This window comes from Urocitellus parryii, chromosome 4 (assembly GCF_045843805.1).
Source record: "Urocitellus parryii isolate mUroPar1 chromosome 4, mUroPar1.hap1, whole genome shotgun sequence".
Classification (NCBI taxonomy): Eukaryota; Metazoa; Chordata; class Mammalia; order Rodentia; family Sciuridae; genus Urocitellus; species Urocitellus parryii.
Genome location: NC_135534.1, coordinates 21,538,336 through 21,557,899, shown reverse-complemented (window position 1 = coordinate 21,557,899; position 19,564 = coordinate 21,538,336). Strand labels below are relative to the sequence as shown.

At 58.7% G+C, this 19,564-nt stretch overlaps 3 protein-coding genes across 5 annotated transcripts; 1 reads left to right on the top strand and 2 right to left on the bottom strand.

Annotated features, from left to right (window-relative positions):
- Nucleotides 1–222: 222 nt before the first annotated feature.
- Frey1 (Frey regulator of sperm-oocyte fusion 1) lies at nt 223–849 on the bottom strand. The gene is made up of 3 exons (XM_026399061.2): nt 746–849; nt 495–568; nt 223–344 (listed from the first exon to the last, which is right to left on the bottom strand). Exons 1-3 carry the CDS (start codon nt 847–849, stop codon nt 223–225), a joined length of 300 nt encoding a protein of 99 aa, XP_026254846.1.
- A 2,728-nt stretch (nt 850–3,577) lies between these two features.
- On the bottom strand, nt 3,578–10,414 carry Pex16 (peroxisomal biogenesis factor 16). Of its 2 annotated transcripts, none has more exons than XM_026399148.2 (11): nt 9,756–10,111; nt 9,526–9,561; nt 8,637–8,713; nt 8,190–8,323; nt 7,955–8,055; nt 6,961–7,041; nt 6,682–6,834; nt 6,503–6,575; nt 6,209–6,328; nt 4,337–4,401; nt 3,578–3,819 (listed from the first exon to the last, which is right to left on the bottom strand). In XM_026399148.2, the coding sequence occupies exons 1-11, from the start codon at nt 9,865–9,867 to the stop codon at nt 3,761–3,763; spliced, it is 1,011 nt and encodes a 336-aa protein (XP_026254933.1). In that variant the 5' UTR covers nt 9,868–10,111; the 3' UTR covers nt 3,578–3,760. The 2 variants fall into 2 exon arrangements, with proteins under 2 accessions (XP_026254933.1, XP_077653587.1); XM_077797461.1 differs by lacking the exon at nt 9,756–10,111 and adding an exon at nt 10,146–10,414 and having other exon boundaries at nt 3,579–3,819.
- A 3,809-nt stretch (nt 10,415–14,223) lies between these two features.
- On the top strand, nt 14,224–19,564 carry Large2 (LARGE xylosyl- and glucuronyltransferase 2). Of its 2 annotated transcripts, XM_026399179.2 has the most exons (14): nt 14,224–14,308; nt 14,402–14,511; nt 14,788–14,870; nt 15,140–15,263; nt 15,490–15,661; nt 15,792–15,896; nt 16,944–17,056; nt 17,124–17,249; nt 17,344–17,499; nt 17,597–17,757; nt 18,149–18,427; nt 18,748–18,897; nt 18,990–19,185; nt 19,355–19,564. In XM_026399179.2, the coding sequence occupies exons 1-14, from the start codon at nt 14,224–14,226 to the stop codon at nt 19,562–19,564; spliced, it is 2,070 nt and encodes a 689-aa protein (XP_026254964.2). The 2 variants fall into 2 exon arrangements, with proteins under 2 accessions (XP_026254964.2, XP_026254963.2); XM_026399178.2 differs by having other exon boundaries at nt 14,224–14,511.

Genomic DNA, 19,564 nt, shown 5'->3' with positions numbered 1-19,564 from the left:
AGGGCAGCAGCAGCCTCCAGCAGGCCCTGCCCAGCAGGGGCAGCCTCCCAATGCCCGGGCCAGTTTGTCATGGTCTTGTCACCCTGGCCATAACAATTAAAGTGCCATTTCCTGTCTGGACCACAGTGGCTGTATCTTCGCGCACCGCTCCCCGGCATCCCTTTGCACGCGGCAGGAAAGCCGAGCCTCGGCTGCACAGAATATCTTTATGCGGGCTTCCCGTCACAGGTGTGCATCGTAGTAATACTCAGCCATGTCTGGCCCGTCCCGCTTGCGCTGCTGGGCCTGGGAGAGGAGGGGCCGAGGCCCTCGTGGCCAGGGGTGCTTGGGTCGGACCCCATAGTCTAAGGAGAGAAGAGGGAAGGAATGGGGGGAGGAGCCGCTGTGTGGTCAGCTGAAACAGGGCTGCCCGGGGCGAGGCGGCCCTGGGGGCCTTCTCTTGGGCACCTCCCCTGGGGACCAGGGGCGGGCAGGGGAGGGAGGAGGAGGACTACCATCCATCAGTCCCGAAAGTGGCTGCGAGAGTTCCAGCGGGGCGGAGAACTCCTCAGGAACAGACCGCTGAGACCTGTGGGAGATTTGGGGGTGCTCAGCCTGACCCCAAAGGCTTTGCCACCTCCCTGTGAATGGGAGATGGCCCGGAGTGAGGCAGTTGGCAAGCCCCCGAGCCCAGGACAACAGGGCCAGCCTGTCCTCTGGGAGGGCAGGGGCAGCACACCCTCCGGGTGCTGGGGCCTGGCCTTACCTCAGGGGCTGGGGGCGAAGGAGAGCCGCCGCCAGGATGAGGTACAAGAGGAAGAGACTGAGCCCAGCCCTGGGGTACAGAGCCCCCATCATGGCGAGAACCATCTCCTACACAGGCCCTGGTCAGGCTTTTGCCCACCCCTCCCCCAGGGCGGAATCTGTTGCCAGCTCCCAGGGCCACCTCACAAAGGACAATAGTTCCGGGGCTCAGCGTCAGCACTTGCTTTGAGGCATGGCCAGAAGCTTCCACCCTGAGGCACGTTTAGTTTTACCGACCCTGTGGGCCAACAGGTCCCAAACCCGATCTAGTTTAAGTGCCCAAGGGGAGCAGGCCACCCCGACAAGACAAGTCACTTATCTGTGCCTTAGTTTCCCCTCCCGTGAAGCGCTCATGGTCCAGCAGACAGCATCACCCACAGAGGTTACCGCAGGCTCGCTGACCAGAGTGTGACCAGGCCCCCAGCCTCCCCACCTGCGCCCCCACCATCCCCACCTCCCCTGCTGGCACGTCAGCCCTGGGAAGGTCGGGCTGGCTGAAGGAGCCAGAGGGGGCCACTCAGCCTTAATGGCCCGGAGTCCTTGGGGTGAGGGGCAGCAGCTCGCACAGCACTTCCTACATTGCTTCCTGTGGCATAAACACATCAGGGGACTCCACAGACACTGGCCTTAGCATTGGATATAGGGTTTCCAAGAGGGGACAAAGCTTTGGACCTGTTCCCTAGAGTACTAGCTGCAGGAGAGCAGGGACAGGCTCACTGTGGAATCCCCAGCTCCTGATGCCTAGTAGGTGTTCAGCTGAGAATCTGAGTGGACAGTTGTGTCATGAGAGAATAGCAGACACCGAATGCCTTTGCAGGCTGGAGGCAGAGTAGTGGCCACCACAGCAAGGTCCTCTCTGCTTCCTGATGCCTTGACCAGAGTGCCTGGCCCCACCTCCCTGTGAGGGGCCTGGGTAGCTCCTGTGGCCGCCAGGCGCCACACCCTCTCCCCCACTCCCTGCAGTGGTGGTGCCCAAACCAGAGGGCTGGGCCTCGGGGCCAGGAGCTTGGGAACCTGGCTGCTCCTGAGACAACAGTCCTGTCAGCTGGCCAGCCCCCTTCTTAACTGCGGAGATACCCAAGGACCAGAAAGGGATGTCCCTTGTTTCCAACCCTGACTCCTGGTCCCAAGTATCCCCCTGAGGCAGACAAGTGCTGGGGTTCCAGTACCTCACCCCCAGGCCCTGAGCCACAACTTCCTAGTGGCCACCTCCCTGTTGTAGAGACAACATCTCTTCCACAGAACTGTGTCGCATGCCCTATCCCCAGCAACGTGCTAGGGACCTGGAATCCCACTTACTCCGCCAGCTCGAGCCTCTCCTTTGTCATGCTCCTCCCTTCCTACCTACAAGGGCCCCCAAGGCCTTCTGGAGCTGCACCTCGTCCCCCACCCCTGCCCCAGGGTCAAGGCTCCTCTTATCCCGCCCTCCAGCCCTTTCAAACACACCCCTTCCCCACACCCAGGCCTGTGGTTTGGACCTTCCCTCCAGCCTTGTGCTACCTGGTCCTGCCCACTCCACCCTTCTGCCCTGTGACAATAGTGCTTCACACTGTTCCACATCACTGTGACACCACACAGGTCATCTTCTACACATGGCCTCATCTTCCCAGACTGCCTGTCAAAAAACTGATGAACACGGGCTGGGAGAGTAGCTTGGATACTGGGCTTGACCCCCGGCACCAAACAGGGAACAAGTAAACTAAACCCAGAGCAACAGAACTGGGGCCGGCGTAACAGTGCGCAGCTTTTTTAAGGCACTGCTCACAGCCAGTCACCACTGGATACCAGCTACAGCGCTGCCACCCCCTGCTGGTACACTTCCATTTGTCACAAGGACCCTAGTGTGGCACATGCACACTACACACATCTGCTTTACTACTGTGGGCACTGGAAGTGGGACCCTGGCTCTATGCAACTCTGACCACACCGTGCGGCGCACAGCCTGGGATGGAACCGGTGCCAGGAACACTTGTTGGACTAGCTGAAGGTCACGAGGACAAACTGCCCTCTTCCCTGCCCAAGGCCTGGGCATCAATGCCCCAGCATGGGGCCCAGGGTGCTTCTCACAAGGACTTGGGGAGAGCCATGTCGGGGTGAGGCTGCCCCTCCCAGGGCCCTTCACCAGCCAGGGCAGCCCCAGGAGGCGAGCTAACTGCATGGTGTAGGCGGAACCTCCAGCACCTAAGGGCTGGAGAGGATCAGGAGCACCAGGAACAGGAGAGTCAGGCCCCGCCCGCTCCACAACAGCCTGCAGGGCCCCATGCAGACTTGGTCACCTCGGAGCCCACCTCAGCTCACACCCCTGAACTGGCCTGGCTTTCCTCAGAGCCCCAGGCTCCTCTCTCCCCTCACCCAGCCCAGGACTGCCTGGTGCCTGCCCTCTCCCCGGTGGGGGAACGGCTTTGACTCTCAACTGGAGAGCTGGGGTCTGCACAGCATTTTCATCCCATCCAACAGCTGTCACAGGAGTCTGGAAGCGCTGTGGCCAAGAGCACAGGACCCTGCAGGGGAAGGACAAATGGAGGCCATGGCCACACAGCAGAGTGGGCAGTTGTCATCCATTGCACGATTGGTTTGGCGGCTCTGTCTTCTCCGGGACCAGTGAGCAGTTACTCCCACAGCTGCCGAGGCACGCAGCTGCCCAGCTCCAGAAGGCGAAGTGCAACTCTCTGTGGCTAGAGGAACCAGGACCCCAGGCCCAGCGGGTGCGAGCCGCAGGGTTCCATCACAGGAGGGTGCCGCCAGTCAAGGTTCTCCCAGGGACAGCATCAGTGGTGACCAGGGCTGTACAGAGCCTGGCCAGAGCAGGGGAGGTGTCAAGCAGTGGGCAGGGAGAAGCCACATGCTTGGACGGTGCCAGAGTCAATTTTATTAGGGAAGAGGGATGGAGGTGGGGGGACTGAAGGCTGAGGCGGCCCTGTCCCAGTGGCAGAGCATGTCATCCTGCTCCCCCCGCATCCCAATCCCAAGATGTCTGTCAGCCCCAACTGTAGAAGTAAATTTTCTGCCAAGTAGGCAAGTAGTCCATGAGCGGCCCTGCAATGAGAGGGGCCGGGTCAGCGCAGGGCCTGGGACGCCCCGCTCCGCACAGGCCTTCCTCAGCCCCTACCACGCACCTGTCACTGCCAGCAGCCGCCCCTGAAGCCCCCTCCAGCCCCAGGGTGGCAGCATTAGCAGGGATCTCTGTCCCCATTTACAGACAAGGACCCTTAGGCTCAGGGCAGCCAAATGCCTCAAGCCATTCATAGGCGCTGACAGGACTGGGTGGAGCCACGCTGCCCTCCCTGAGGTGGGATGTCCAGAGGGAGGACCCCCCCCCCCAGTCCTCCTTCTCTAGAATGCTAAGACGGGGAAGGCTGGCAGCACGATGTGGCCTGGCTATCTCCCACCAAGGGCACCCTCTGCCACCAGCAACTGTCACCCACCCAATCTTGCCTTTGGGCTCCCTCTCTAGGATGTGCCAAGGATCAAATTACAGAGAAAAAGAGCAAACAGGGAGATGGGGCCGCATGTGTCCCTTGCTCCAGAGCCACAGAGTGGCTGCCACACTTACTCGCAACCAGGCCGACACCGGGCACGTGGTCTGCCAGCAGCTGCAGCAGGAAAAGGATTTTGGCCCTGGACAGAGAAACAGGGAGAGGCTAAGTAGGGGTGCGGCACCCCTCGAAAGCCTTCACTGACTCCTGGACAACAGGGCCCCCGGAAGACAGGAGCCGGCAGGACCCAGGACGAACGGAGAGGTGCTGCGTTGGCCCTGGTCTCTGTCCTCGCCCGCCCCGTTCTCCTGGAAGCCCATGTTGGCGGTCGGTGCACATGGCCCCCCAGACGCCCTCCTCCGGCTCCTCCTTTCCCTTTTCGCCCCTCCTTTCTACTGATATTCAACAACAGTGGTCTCCAGAGCCCGCAGCAGGGCACAGGCAGTATGTGGCAAGCCCCCAGGGAGAGGATGCCCCCGTCCCCAGCAGCCCCCATCTATCAGAAGAGCTGAGCCACACAGAAATCTCACAAGCCAACACTGAGCAGGCAGGGCCCCGGGAGGGGACACAGTGCTGAAAAGGGCATACTCTGGCCTGTTTTCCAAGAGATAAAAAGGGGAACTTGACACAAGAGGACGATGATGTCCAAGATAACACTAAGAAACGATGAGGGCGGGTGCGTGCGGGCGGGCTGTGGCTCACTGGTCGGGTACAGCCCTAGCCCTGGATGAGTCCCAGCACCAGAGGAAGTGGGAAGTATAAGGCCATAACATCTGTCAAATGCTTCTGACATACCTGACACGACCATGACCCTATGTATTGAGTCATATGGCCCCTCAGCAGCCTTGGGAGGTGGGGACTGTCATCATCTCCAATTTATAAATGAGGAAACATGGCACAGACAAGTCAAGGAAGTGGCTCAAGGCCACAGAACCAGGAGGCAGGTCCGCTCCAGAAACTGCTGGACAAAGGGGCACTAAGACCGCCCCGTGTGGACTGCGTCCCAGGGCCCGCTGGGCTCCTGCTCCCTATCCCAGGGAAACAAGAAGTTTCTGTGGCAGATTCATAGACACGTCTCAGTCAGGCCATTGCTCTGGTGGGTCGTAGGCTGCTTGGGTTAGGAGGAGAGTGAGCCACAGAGAAGGGCTCACAGCTCCAGGAGCCACCTCTGTAGTCACTGTCTCAGAATTCCTCAGTACAGGCATTGGGGAGGGTCACATTAGTATCTTCCTGTGTATGGAAGAGGATTTTGCTTTAGCCCCTACAAATTTTAAAATTTATCTGAAAACAGTGAGGCAATATTAAATGTGACGTAAGTTTGTTCTCTATTGTCTCAGGAAAAAACAGGGTTTGGATGGTCACAATATGATTATTTTTGTGGTACCAGGGATTTAGCCCAGGGGTACTCTACACTGAGTCACATCCCAGCCCTTTTTATTTTTATTTTTAAAATTTTGAGTCAGAGTCTCACTAAGTTGCTGAGGCAGGCCTTAAACTTTCAATTCCCCTGCCTCAGCCTCCCTAGTTGCTAGGATTACGGGTGTGGGCCACAGCACACGGCCACCTGGTGCGTGTCTTTCAGTCCCAGTCCTCTCTGAACCTCAAGTGCCTCCTCTACATCTCTTGGGCTGGAAGATGTAGGAATGAAGCAGAGTATGGAGATCCCGCACTTGCCACTGGGAGTGGGTTCCCCTTACAATGCTCTCTAGCTCGCCCTGGGTGTCCCTCCTGCAAGCATGGAAGCTCACATAGGCATGCGCTGACGGCCTGAGAGCTGAGGCTGGCATTTGGTGACTGCTTCCTGGATAGAACGTGGTGGGTGCTTGGTGAACCCACACAGGGGAAGGAAAAGGGAAGGCACGGGGAGGGGTGTGGCAGCCCGGCCGGCCCCGCCCTCTCCACCCTGGCCTGGCCTGGCCAGCCTGTCCTGGCAGGGGGGGGAACCTTACTCAGAGAAGCGGTCGTAGAACGGGGAGCGCAGCAGGTAGAAGAGCAGCACGATGGTGCGGCGCCGCAGCTCCAGCCGCTCCCTGCGGGTCAGGCCCTTCCTGTCACTCAGGAGGCTCAAGCTGGGAGTAGGAAAGGATGCCATCAGGGCTGAGCCCAGCTGGCACTCACACGGGGGAAGGAGCCACAGGGGATGCAACAGGGGAAGCACGAGCCACTGCCCGACCAGGTGAGGCCTGGCCTGCGGTGGAAAGCCCTGGGGAGGGAGTGAAGCCCCCAGGAAGATCCAGGCTCACCTGGTCACGTCCACAACAGCAGACAGGAGCCAGGGTGTCCATGACCGCTGACCCCAAAGGCCTAGGCTGAGCACTGACGGCCCAGGTGTCAAGGATGTCTCCGGCAAAGGGCCTGGCTCCGCCCACTCCCATGATCTACTCCCAGCCCCCAGGGCCAGTCCCCGAGAGGCTAAGGATACAGTGCAGCAGGGGACGGGTGATGTGCAGGGACTCTGCGATGGTTTCCTGCAGCCCCAGGGGTGTGGGGGGGATGTTCAGCTCCTCATGTTGCTGTGGCTGTCGCCGCTCCCGTTGCTGGGGGGCTCCCCAGTGCCTTGAGTGCAGGGAGGGGGCTAGAACACAGGACAGCAGACAAGCCAGGTGAGGGCAGGGGACGGTGGGCACCAACAGAAGCCAGTCCCTCAGATCCACACTGACCTCAGCACCTAGAGGCCCGGTCCAGCTACATCTTCACTTACTGTTCTGCAGGGTTCGCACCACTCGGTTTGACCGCTTCCCCACATAGGACTGCTCCTGGCTTCCTGGGCTGTGGTCACCATCTAGCAGGGACAGACAGAAAACTGTACTTTCTTCGCAGGCTGGAGCCTGCGAAGAACACGTGTGCAATGAATGATTAGGGCTACAGGGAGGATTGAGAGGATTGCACTAAGGCAGCAGCCAAATCCAGGAAACTGGAGCCAGGGGCTGTGGTTCCTGGCTGCACCTGTCCACAAGAGCCTGGAGCTGTGGCTGCACCTATCCATGGGGAGAAGCATTCTGGAGCCTCCCAGTCCTGAGAAAAGGTTAGCATCATCTGTAGCCAAAACTAGCCAAGAACTCAGGCTTGCCAGGCAGTAGAGCAAGGCTGGGAGGGCCCAGCCTAACCGCAGCCATACGACTACTGCACCACACATCCCTCAGTCCTCTACTTTCAACCCGACTATGACGAAGAGCAAAGCACTGCGTGCACTCAAGGTGGGAAGAGAGGCCTGGGCCTGATAGATGGTGGCCTGAAGCCCCAAAGGGACAGAGCTGCGAGGTGCCCTGCCTCTGGCTTGTGACATAGAACCAGGCCCAGAGGTGAGGCTGGCAGAACCCCTAGCTCCCGCTGATGCTCCATGCCCTCTTCCTGAAGCTCACAAAAAAAGACTGAGGACTCTGGCATCAGGAGTCCCAAGTTCTGGGCTGGGGCTGTAGCTCAGTGGTATAGGACTTGCCCAGCATGCCTAGCATGCCCAAGACCCTGGGTTCAATCACCAACCCCGGAAAAAAAAAATCCCAAGTTCAAGTTTTGATTTGTTCCCAATCTAATCATTTCTTCCTTCTCTGTAGAATATGGAGTGATGGGAACAAAATGAGCGGATGGGATAAATGTACTCCATATGTGGATAATAATGTATTCATGCTTGTGGGCTCTAAGTCCACAGACCAGTCCCGTGCCCCATTCCACTCCAGAGCCAGGAAGCAGCTTACCCGAGGACTGTGCCTGGGTCTCCCTGTCCAGCGGAACAATGGGGGGTGAGGTCTGGAGGCCAGCCTTGAACCAGATCAGCAGGAACATCCGCAAGACAGCCCTGGGTTGGGGAGTATAGCAGGGCTGGGAGGAGGTGGCTAGCCAAGCAGGGGACAGGAGTGCTCTGCTGAGCACCATCCTTATAGCTAGCCCGGGTCACCCCACCCAGATTCTGCCCTCCACAGCCCGACCTACTTGGCCAGCTGGATGAGGGCAATGACGAGCCAGCGGCCCACTTCGCCCCACACCTTGGCAGCCCCCATCTCCATGAACACCTCCACGCACTCCAGCACGCTCAGCCATGTCAGCAGCTTCTGCTGGGATAGCGACTGCAAGAATTCCAGGCCAAGAGGTCAGGGGGTTGCCCCAGTCCCAAGCTCTCCCCCTGTGAGGGACAAAGCTCAGTCCCCCTGAGTACATAACCCTGAGTCCAAACACCAACCACCACTAACAGGCTGGCCTTAGGGATAGGTGCCTGCACCTCTCTTAAACTGCCTCTTCATCTGAGATGGGGGCGCTAACACCTGGTTTGAGGCTCAGGTGGATGCAGGTCTTCTCATACCAAGAGAGTAACATGCGTGGCACACATACTTGCTCCCGAGTCCCTGTGTCCCCACCCTCAGCACCTGGCAGAATTCTCACCACAGGCAACTTCTTCCGCAGTTCCTTCCGAAGGATTCCGTCATTGAGCAGCACAAGCAAGTTAGAGGCAGAGTACACTGAGGGGAAGAGTGCAGCCTTAGCAGGCTGGCTCTACGGCTCCATCCCCCTCACCTCTCCAGAGCTCTGGAGATGACCCATCACCTGCTGTGCTTGGCCTCCCACCCACAGACTATGTGGAAACCAACCTGCCTCTCTGCCCTGTTCCTCAGAGCTCCTCACTCCCTATATGACCTCGTGTGAGTGGTGGGACCAATAAGAGAGATCAATCTCGGAGGCAAACCTGCTCCCGACCTGTTAGTGCTGGTCATCCAGCTCCTTACAAATAACTGCCCGGAGTGCCCCCAACAACTACAAGTGTGGGGCTCCATCTCCTCTGCTCTCCCTCTCTAGTCTGCCCTGAAAGTCTACACCATTTGTACCTTTCAAAACCCACCCCACATTTCAGGACTGTCACCTCCAGTGCTCATTTGGCAAACACTACTGAGGCATGTATAGTTTGGGAATCCTGGAATCTGGATTTGAATCTTGATTCAGGCAGCATCAGTGGCTATACCTAACCTCGTTCAACTTCTGTTCCTTCAACTGGACAGTGAGGACAACAGTGCCCACCTCATTGTAGGGAGGCCTAACTGGCATAGGCAGGAAAGGTGATTAATCCAGGGCATAAACGGTAGCGAACACTCAAGTCCTCACACGTGTCTCCCAACTTCGGGACAGAGAGCTCTGGACCGCGGCAACGGACCTTAGTCGGATTCCGTCAGCGCACAGAACGATCTAGTGGACAGCCGGCGCTCAGGCCGGTGATCGCGCCCGCCCGCGGCAGCCCTCGCAGCCCAGGCCGCCCCTCCCCTCCCAGAGCCCGACTCACCCAGCTCGGACAGCTCGTGCGAATCAGAGAAGCGACCTGGGGAGACCGCACAAGAGACGTCGGTGAGCCTGTGCCTCCCCCAGCAGCTTCGCGACCCCGGTCTTCCCCTCCCTACGCCCTAAGGGAACTTGAATGGGACTTCAGAGATGACTCCTCTGAGTCCGCAGGGAAGGAAGCCATTGGGGTCATGGGTCAAGGCCCTGAAGGAATGGGTCAAAGGTCAGTGGCACCTGCCAGCAGGTAACTGAGGCCCCGCACTGCCGTCTCCAGCTGAGCCGTGGCGGCCGGATGACGAGTCACGTACTCCTGGTAGCGGAGGCCCAGGAGCCGCAGCTTCTCCATCCTGCCCTCGGGACCAACAGAGCCACGGACCGACAGAACGACGGGCTGCGGCGCCCTGCTTCCTGTGCCCTCCTTCCTGCTTCCGGTACTGGACCCGCCTCCCCGTTGCTTAACTTCCGCCGGCCAGAAGGATGGTGACGTGAAAATCCTTTGAACCACCTTTCACCCGATCTCTGAAGTCACCTCCCGCTCGGATAGCGCCTAGAAACTGCGGGCCTAAACCCGCCCTCCCTCCTCCTTCAAGTCATTGGCTAACACACTCTCCGCCCCCGACTCACCCAAAGCCGTCACGACCCCGCTCTTAGGCCTTCTCGGTTGGTTGCCCTTGCGCCTGCGCAGTTGAAGCTCAGCGGCAGCCTGGGCAGTTCATTCTAGAGCAGAGGGTATGAACCTTGAGTCTTTCCAATAGAGCGCCGAGAGGTTCGAACGGGAAGACCTGTACGAACGTGTTTTAAGGGGCTGGGAGACAGCGTGCGGAGAAGAGCTTCGATCAGACTTGGGGAGACTCAGGGAGTCTAAAAAACAGCCAGGGGCTGGGGATATAGCTCAGTTGGTAGAGTGCTTGTCTTGCTTGCACAAGGCCCTGGGTTCAATCTCCAGCACCACCACCAAAAAAAAAAAAAAAAAAAAAAGCCAGATTGTGTCTCGGCAGGTGCGCATTTAGCCAGTTGCCCCGTCTCCAGTCCCCCACAAGAGGTGGGGCTTGGAAAGAGGAAGCAGAGAGGAGGCCAGCCTCCCAGGGCAGCCTCATTCCCCTAGTCAGCTTAGTGCCCTGGCTTTGACTCAGATCCCTCAAGAACTGAATATCCCAAGATCGCGCATCTGGACGCCCACGTTCGCGGAGGAAAAAGCAAAAACAAAAACCAAGAAAACCCTGGCCAAGCTTCTGCTTTCAGCTCGGGATGACCTTGGGCTCTAGTGTCCCTTCTCTGGGCCTCAGGTTTCCCTGTCTATAAAATGGTTAGAAAACAGACTTGGTCCTTGAACTCGGATCAATCTCAGAGAGCTTCGTAGCCCTCAGACGCATCTCTCCTGGCCCTCAGCTGCGTCCCAATGAACCGGAGTTGCCTTCCCAAACTGAGCAGTTGCCCTGCGAGGGGAGGTGGCGGCCGGGCGGCGCTCCGGAGAGGGAGCTGATTGGCTGTGGGACAAGGGGCGTGGCTTGGCTGCGCCATTGAGTCCGCGGCCCGCGGATTTATGGCACCCCGAAAACAGTAATACATTATTATACCAGTTCCCTTTCAGATACTATATCCAAACGAGGAAAGAGTCTACTTAAGATCCACTGTCTAGGACTTTGAAAAAAGGTTACACCCGCGGGGAAGCCACAACCCTTCCTTCCACTCCTTCCTCCCCAATCCTTCATGGGGAATTAGAGCTGCCCTCACTGTGCGTGCCAAGGAATCAAGACGTGGCCGGGAGCCTCAGAAGAGGCAACGGTCTTGGAGAACAGGAGACCATCATGGCATATTCGAGGTCATTTGTGGTCACCTCCTAGGTACCATGCTCACTTACATTCTCCCCTTGGCAGCTTTGCCAGTTTGGTAGAACTCCTGTCCATAGATGGAGAATTAGATGACTAAGGAAGAGAAAAGACTTGGCACAGCAAGTCATTGATCAAAGGGGCTCCCAACAGTGTCCTCTTGCCTATTGCCCTCAGCCCAGGAGGAATATACATTGAGGCTCTTTGGTCAGGAGGCAAGCTGGCAACTGGGATTAGAACCTGGGCAGTGACTCTTTCTTTTCCTTCCTTTATCTCATGATCTTAATGACCTTGTTCCCTGTGGTCACTCCCACAGCCCTCTCCTACAGCCGTGGAGAGTCAGGAGGGTCTGTGTACAAGCTTTCTTCAGCCCCTTCTCCAGGGCTGGTGTTCCTGTGCTCTGGGAAGAAGGGAGAGGCATGGAGGACAAAGAAGTAGTCCCCTACCCCAGGTGCTAGGGTTGGAGCCTGTTTTCCCTCCTTTCCTCCAGGGAAGGACAGCATGGGCCCAGCCCAGTTGGCGGCAGCAGGGCTACCTGAATTTCCTCTCTAGATCCTAAGTCTGATTAGGCCTCAGAAACAAAGAGTGGCCATGTGCCGGAGGCCTCCCGGCTTGGACCCCTGCCTGGACCAGGCCACCTGGCTTGGCTAGAAGAGCTTCTGGGCAGGTTGGGCTGGATTCTCCCTCCAGCCTGCCTCAAGTCACAGGGGAAGAGAATTAGACCAGTCCAACAGGTACTGAAGACATAGGAGGCCCGGAGGAAGGAGTCCACGGTCACACAACAACGTCCTGGGCCAAACCTGGTCTCAGGCCCAGAGGACCAGCACAATTTCATATGCCTAACTTATCCACCTTTCCCTCTGCACACTCCTAGAACCACACCTCACAGGTTCGGAAGACACATGGGCCCTGGCTTTCCCCCTGAGTGCTAAGGTTGAATGAGAGGAGGGGCCAGCATTAAGAATGACCACAGGGAGATCTGCAGTCCCAATCACCTGTCACTTTATGCAAGACTTATCCTGGGCCAGAAGCCCTGCCTGCTCCCTCACATTTAACCCCCACAAGGAGTCTATGCTGAAAACTGTGGGGAGGGAATCTCCCACCCCCACCCCAACTACTGCTAGACACGAAGACCAGGGAGTGGAAACTGAAAACTCTGGGTGCTTCAGTGGCCCCTGCATCCCCCCATCTTCTGTAAACTTCCAGATATACAAGGAGCTGCCATCAGTCTCCACAGTAACCATTACTCCTGTTCTCCAAAGGCTGACCCCCATCTCCCCAAGAAAGGCTTCCTGACTTCAACCAGGAGGACCCAGTCTCAGGCTGGGCTGCTCCGTTTGGATCTGCTTCACTTTTTACTGTTGGACATTGAGCTAAAGGACCCAGCCTGAGCCCCTTTCCAGGTCTCAGTGAGGCCAGGTGGAGTCCATGGAGGGGAGATTCTCTTTTCCACCCACTCTCCACACATCCTGAGCACTTGGTTGGGCACCCTCTCCCAGCATCGGATCTCCAGCAGCTTGCATTCTAGGAGAAGGACAGTCTATAAATCAGCAAACAACTTCAACTTTCCCGGAGTGGCAGAAAGAAAATAAAGGAATGTGGAATGAGTATCTGCATTCCAGGCAGAAGGAACAGGTCAAAGGCAAGTCCTGGGGCAGGAGACTCTTAAGGAAGGAGGAGAAACTCCTGGTGCAGCACGGAATCTGGGGGAGGGGCAGGAGAGGAACAGCCGGACAATCGGGAAGGGACCAGAGGTGTTCTTATCTAACACTTGAACTCTCCTCCACGGAGAGTCAGGCTGAGTCCTCGGATTGATTAACTGAGATGAGGCGTGTCAAACCCTTAGCACAGGGCCTGGCACCCGGTATGCACGCAGCCAACCGTGCCTTCTTGTTCACAGTCCAGAGGGCCTAGAGCCCCTCCAGGGCCAGAGGCGAGGCTGGGTCCTGCTTCAGGGTGAAGAAGCAGAAAGAAGGGGAGGGAGGAAGAAGAGATCCGGGCCACGGTGTCGGCCACAAATCACAACTATCTAGCAAGGGTGAGGGGTATTCGGCCCTGCGCAGAAGGCACTGAGGCCCCTCGCCAGCTCCTGGGCAGGAGATGGCCTTCAAAAGGGCGCTTAGTCCGGGTCGCTCCAGGCCGCCATTGGGCCTGCCAGCTACCTGGACTGAGGGTGCGGGGAAGAAGGCGGAGGATCCAGGTGCTCGGCGGCTTCGGGACAAGTCTCGGCAAGCCCCGCCTCCTGTCCCCAGAGCAGGTGTCGCCTACTCCGCAGCCCAACATTCCAGTCCCTTCCCTTTTACTCCAGCCGGGCTCCCGCTGGCCCTTTGATCCCGAGCCCGGGGTCACCGGCCCCTCCCCTCAGGGAGGTTAAGGGGAAGAGCTGGGGCCCCAGAGCAGGGACGAGGGGGATGGGCTCAGAGCAGGTAGAGAGAACTGGGCCTTCCTGGGTGGCTGACCCCACTCGCTCCAGCACTCCCCGCCGCTGGTAGAAAACTCTGCACAGAAAGGGGGTTCTCAGTTCTAGCGGGCTGGGGGGCCAGCGGGTGGCGGGACAGGGCGGGGCCAGGCCCTGGGGGTCTCCCCGCCCCTTCGAGCTCAGCCAAGCGGAGGTGAAACCTGAACCCAGGTTGGGGGCGGGGCTGGCCCGCGCCTCTCCCCTCTTCCCCGCACCGGGCCGGCAGCTGGAAGAGCTGGGCCGGGCTCCCGAGCCGCTGGAGCAGGTGAGGGCGGCGACTCCGCGCGGGAAGGACAGCCGGGCGCCCGTCGGGCCCCGCAGCGCAGTCCTGACCCTCCTCTCCTCGGTCCGCAGAGCCCGCAATGGAGCCGGCAGCCCAGGGTCGCTCCCCGCCCTGAGCGCCCAGCACCAGGCCATGCTGCCCCGAGGGCGCCCCCGGGCGCTGGGGGCGGCCGCGCTGCTGCTGCTGCTGCTCCTCCTGATCGGGTTCTTTCTCTTGGGCGGGGACCCGGAGTGTGAGCGCCTCGAACCAGACGGGAGAGCTGGGGACCTGGGGTGCCCCCGATGCCCGCTCACGCCACGTGTCCCCTCAGACGGGAGGCTGCGGGGAGCTTCTGCTCTCGATGGAGACCCGCTGGCGGGCCATTGGGACCATAACCGCTCGGCCTGCGACCCGTGGCCGCAGCTGCCGCCCAAGTGCGAGGTAGGTGCCCTTGGCCTCTGGAGTTGTGACCCAAGAGGCCCCGCGCCCCGAAGGACCAGCTGGAAACCTGTGGAGGAAATGACACCTGGCACTGACCAGCCAGCTGAGGGAGCCTCCAGTGCACATGTCCTCTGTTCCTGGCCTCAGTTTTCCCACTTGTGAAATACAGGGGCTGTTTGGCTGCACACTGTTCCCAAGCTCTGATGCCAGGTTGGGCTATGCCCATCAGTGGAAGCGGGGGACTACTTATGTATGACCTGAGTGTCCCCTCCCCAGCTCTTGCACGTGGCCATCGTGTGTGCTGGACATAACTCTAGCCGAGAGGTCATCACCCTGGTGAAGTCCCTGCTCTTCTACAGGTACAGCCAGGTGTCCTTGGAGGAGGGTCAGGAGTGGGAAAGGGGAGAAAATCTTGGCAAGTCACTGGTCTTTGGGCTTCAGCTTCCTTATCTGTGGCAGGGGGATGGCATCCCCTCCTCCCGCAGGGATGGCTGCTGACTGTCCTGAGCAGGCCATGGAAAGCCCTTTGCTCCAGGCGGAGCTACCATCTCTGAGCTCCTGGAGGTGAGGGTCGCCCCATTTTGTTTCTCCTGGGGCTTCTCAGGACTTCTCTCTGTTGATCCTGAAGGAAAAATCCGCTGCACCTCCACCTGGTGACTGATGCTGTGGCCAGAAACATCCTGGAGACGCTCTTCCGCACATGGATGGTGCCTGCTCTTGGGGTCAGCTTCTACCATGCTGACCAGCTCAAGGCAGGAATCCCGCCCCCTCCTGCCCACCGGAGTCCACACTGCTCCTTACTCCCACCGCTTGGTGATACGGGGGAGGAGAGTTCCTGTCCCCTGTCCCATCACACCTACTGAAGTTCACATCCCTCTCTCTTTTGAGGTCCTCTTCTGCCCACTGTGTCACTGACTATGTTCGGGCACCCATGGCCTCCTTCTCTGCCAGCTCATGCCCTGCCCTTCCCACCTACAGCCACAGATCTCCTGGATCCCCAACAAGCACTACTCCGGCCTCTATGGGCTAATGAAGCTAGTGCTGCCCGGTATCCTGCCCCCTGGCCTGGCCCGAGTCATTGTCCTGGACACGGATGTCACCTTCGCCTCCGACATTGCAGAACTCTGGGCGCTCTTTGCTCACTTTTCTGGTGAGAGGCCTGGGCCCTAGCCCTTCCTTGCCAGCCCCTTCCCTGGCTTGCCCAGGCCACCCTGTGGTCTAGCCCAGAGCCCAGGTCCTCGGGCAGTCTTGGGCAGTTCCCTCATGCCCTCCCCTCCCAGACAAGCAGGTGATCGGGCTCGTGGAGAACCAGAGTGACTGGTACCTGGGCAACCTCTGGAAGAACCACAGGCCCTGGCCTGCCTTGGGCCGGGGATTTAACACAGGTGGGGATAGTGGTCGGGGAGGCAGGAGGGGTGGGCTGCTGGGCCCCAGGGGCTGGGCAGGGCTCAGAAAGCTAGGAAGCCCCCAGGAAGAACAGTGCTATGGAAAACACACTGGATGAAGAGCTGAAAACAGTTTGACCTCAGCTCCCCCATGCTGGGTGACTGTGGCCAGCTCTCCTGGTCCCTCTTTTTACTCATTCATAAAATGGAAAAAGTGTGAATAGCTCTGGCATCACTAAGTGTTAGATGGTGGCTGCGGGGTACTCGGCAAGTTGTGTGGTATTCAGTACCTCCCTCCGCTCTGTCCCCAGAGGACTAGTGATTGACGACTCACCATTACATCTGAACTATCAAAAAACACAGTCCTGCATTAACAATGGGGATACATTCTGAGAAATGGGTTGCTAGGCAATTTCGTTGTTGCACAAACATCCCAGAGTGTACTTGCACAAATCTAGATGGAATGGCCTACACACCCAGGCTGGGGGATGTGGTCCTGTGTTCCTAGGCAGCACACCTGTGCAGTGTGTGACTGTGCTGAATGCTGCAGGCAGCTGTGACACAGTGGTGAGTGCTTGTGTATTAACATAGAAAAAGTACAGTAAAAATGCCAGGTAACAGTAACTTTTCAGTTTCAAATCTTTTTTTTTTTTCTTTTTTTCTTTTTGGTACCAAGGATTGAACCCAGGTGCACTCAACCACTGAGCCACATCCCCAGCCCTTTTTATATTTTATTTAGAGACAGGGTCTTGCTAAGTTGCTTGGGGTCTTACTAAGTTGCTGAGGCTGGCCTTGAACTTGTGATCCTCCTGCCTCAGCCTCCTAGGCCTCTGGGATTACAGGTGTGCACCACCACACCCAGCCATCCCCAAATAATCTTAGGGGAGAGGGACCCCTTGAATATGCCATCTGTCATTGACTATAATGTTATGCAGCACAGGATTATATCCATAAATAAAAAAAATCAGCATTCAGTTGGTACCTTCACAACCCCCACCCCCAAGGAACTTGTCCCTGGTGGGCATGACAGCCTCTCCCCATTGGCAGGTGTGATCCTGCTGTGGCTAGACCGGCTTCGGCAAGTGGGCTGGGAGCAGATGTGGACGCTGACAGCTCAGCGGGAGCTCCTCACCCTGGCTGCTACCTCCCTGGCTGACCAGGTCTGGGAGAACCTTTGGGTGGGTGGGGCGGGCAGGGGGCTGAGGTGTGATGGCTGTCTCTGCCCAGGACATCTTCAATGCTGTCATCAAGGAGCACCCGGAGCTGGTGCAGCCCCTGCCCTGCATCTGGAACGTGCAGCTGTCTGACCACACACGGGCAGAGCACTGCTACTCTGAGGCGGCTGACCTCAAGGCGAGTGGTGCAGGGGGCTAATGGAGGTGGGGGACAAGGATGGGACTCCTGTATTCTGCCCTCATCCCCCTGCTCATACCCTCCTGGGTCTTAGGTGATCCACTGGAACTCGCCAAAGAAGGTGAGGGTGAAGAACAAGCACGCTGGATCCTTCCGCAACTTCTACCTGACCTTCTTGGGGTACGATGGGAACCTGCTGCGGAGAGAGCTCTTTGGGTGCCCCAGCCAGACCCTTCCTGAGGCTGAGCAGGTTAGAGGGAGCCACCCTCCCTGCCCTGCCCTTGGGGAGGCCCGTCCCTTTCTGTTCTGGTGGATCCCAGCCTTGGCCCTTTTCTCTGCCCGCTCAGTTGCAGCGGGCCCTGGCACAGCTCGACGAGGAGGACGCCTGCTTTGAGTTCCGGCAGCAGCAGCTGACCGTGCACCGTGTGCACATCACCTTCCTACCCCATAAACCACCACCTCCCCGGCCACACGACATCACCCTGGTGGCCCAGCTCTCCATGGACCGGTGAGGGTGCTGAAGGCAGCCCCAGGGAGCGCTTCCTGGCTGGGCCTGGGGGTTTCAGAGAGGGTGGGTGGCAGTGAGCTGCCTGTCCCTGGACCAGGGGGTCCAGCAGTTGGAGACTCTGGTTCTGGTGGAAAGAGCTTGAGCTTCAGGTGCCTAGAACTGCCGCTTGGCAGGGTGGGATCAGGGGCAGGTCCGAATATCTCAGTTCCTTAGCTACCTTTTCTCATTTGTTAAATGAAGAAGTGCGGCCTGCGGGGTAGTTGTGAAGATGAAATAGGACTGGCTCAAATTGGAAGTGGGGGAGGAGGTGTCCATAGCAGCTCACTTTGGGGAGATTTTCCAGGCCCCCCTGGGCCTCTGTGCAAGAGGCTGACCTCCCGCCTCACCCCAGGCTGCAGATGCTGGAAGCACTGTGCAGGCACTGGCCGGGCCCCATGAGCCTGGCCTTGTACCTGACAGATGCTGAGGCCCAGCAGTTCCTGCATTTCGTCGAGGCCTCGCCCGTGCTCTCTGCCCGGCAGGACGTGGCTTACCATGTGGTGTACCGTGAGGGTCCCCTCTACCCTGTGAACCAGCTCCGAAATGTGGCCTTAGCCCAGGCCCTCACACCTTACGTCTTCCTCAGTGACATTGACTTCTTGCCTGCCTACTCTCTTTACGACTACCTCAGGTGAGCCCAGAGGTTATGAGGAACTGCATTTAGGATGGATATTGCCAGGGTTGAGATCTCCGTAGGACTCCAGGCGGTGTCCTGTTCCTTTCTGGTCTCAGTGTGCTCTGCACAATGGGGTTTGTATTAGGGTGTGTCTCTGGGCTGCCATTAGAGTCAGGGAGGCTGGGACTTCTTCAAACAGAAGTTACTCTGTGCCTACTGGGGGCTCCAAGGTTAGCTGTCCTTTGAAAGGCAGGTCCTGTGGCTGAGCTTTAAGTTCTCTGAGCCCACTCCTCCAGGGAGAGGCCCTTCCCTGCCTTCATGGGTGCTCCTCCTAGGGCCTCCATTGAGCAGCTGGAGCTGGGCAGCCGGCGGAAGGCAGCTCTGGTGGTGCCCGCGTTTGAGACCCTGCGCTACCGCTTCACCTTCCCCAGTTCCAAGGCCGAGTTGCTGGCCTTGCTGGACTCCGGCTCGCTCTACACCTTCAGGTAGGACAGGCTGCTGCTCTGCTCAGCTGTGCCCACCCTGCACCAACGAGCTCCTAGCCTCAGCCTGGCCCCTGCCTGATCCCACTGCACAGGTACCACGAGTGGCCCCAGGGGCACGCGCCCACGGACTATGCCCGCTGGCGGGAGGCTCAGGCGCCATACCGGGTGCAATGGGCAGCTGACTATGAGCCCTATGTGGTGGTGCCACGTGACTGTCCGCGCTATGACCCTCGCTTTGTGGGCTTTGGCTGGAACAAGGTGGCCCACATCGTGGAGCTGGATGCGCAGGTGAGGAGGGCGCCTTGCTGCCTCCAGTTTCCATCTGAACAGGTCCTCTAGCGCCTCTGCTGGCGGCTGCCCTTTGGTCCCCGCCTCAGTTCTTAGGGGCTGCCTTGTAAGCCTTTCCCCAGAGCTGCAGGCTCCCGCCCAGCCTGCCCCTCGCCCTCACCTGCTGCAGGAATTTGAGCTCCTGGTGCTGCCTGAGGCCTTCACCATCCACCTGCCCCACGCACCGAGCCTGGACATCTCCCGCTTCCGCTCCAGCTCCACCTATCGCGACTGCCTCCAGGCCCTCAAGGAGGAGTTCCATCAGGACTTGTCGCGCCGCTATGGGGCTGCTGCCCTCAAATACCTCACTGCCCTGCAGCAGCCACGAAGCCCTGCCTGA

What these genes read in the sequence shown, in the direction of transcription:
- Frey1 (XM_026399061.2), bottom strand. Translation starts at nt 849, where the DNA reads ATGGTTCTCGCCATGATGGGGGCTCTGTACCCCAGGGCTGGGCTCAGT. An exon ending in CTTCGCCCCCAGCCCCTGAG is followed by an intron (nt 569 to 745) that starts GTAAGGCCAGGC and finishes AATCTCCCACAG; the next exon opens with GTCTCAGCGGTCTGTTCCTG. An exon ending in ACTTTCGGGACTGATGGATG is followed by an intron (nt 345 to 494) that starts GTAGTCCTCCTC and finishes TTCTCTCCTTAG; the next exon opens with ACTATGGGGTCCGACCCAAG.
- Pex16 (XM_026399148.2), bottom strand. Translation starts at nt 9,867, where the DNA reads ATGGAGAAGCTGCGGCTCCTGGGCCTCCGCTACCAGGAGTACGTGACT. An exon ending in CCTCAGTTACCTGCTGGCAG is followed by an intron (nt 9,562 to 9,755) that starts GTGCCACTGACC and finishes CGGTCTCCCCAG; the next exon opens with GTCGCTTCTCTGATTCGCAC. An exon ending in GACCCAGGCACAGTCCTCGG is followed by an intron (nt 7,042 to 7,954) that starts GTAAGCTGCTTC and finishes TGTCCCTGCTAG; the next exon opens with ATGGTGACCACAGCCCAGGA.
- Large2 (XM_026399178.2), top strand. Translation starts at nt 14,224, where the DNA reads ATGCTGCCCCGAGGGCGCCCCCGGGCGCTGGGGGCGGCCGCGCTGCTG. An exon ending in ACCATGCTGACCAGCTCAAG is followed by an intron (nt 15,264 to 15,489) that starts GCAGGAATCCCG and finishes TCCCACCTACAG; the next exon opens with CCACAGATCTCCTGGATCCC. An exon ending in TCGTGGAGCTGGATGCGCAG is followed by an intron (nt 19,186 to 19,354) that starts GTGAGGAGGGCG and finishes CACCTGCTGCAG; the next exon opens with GAATTTGAGCTCCTGGTGCT.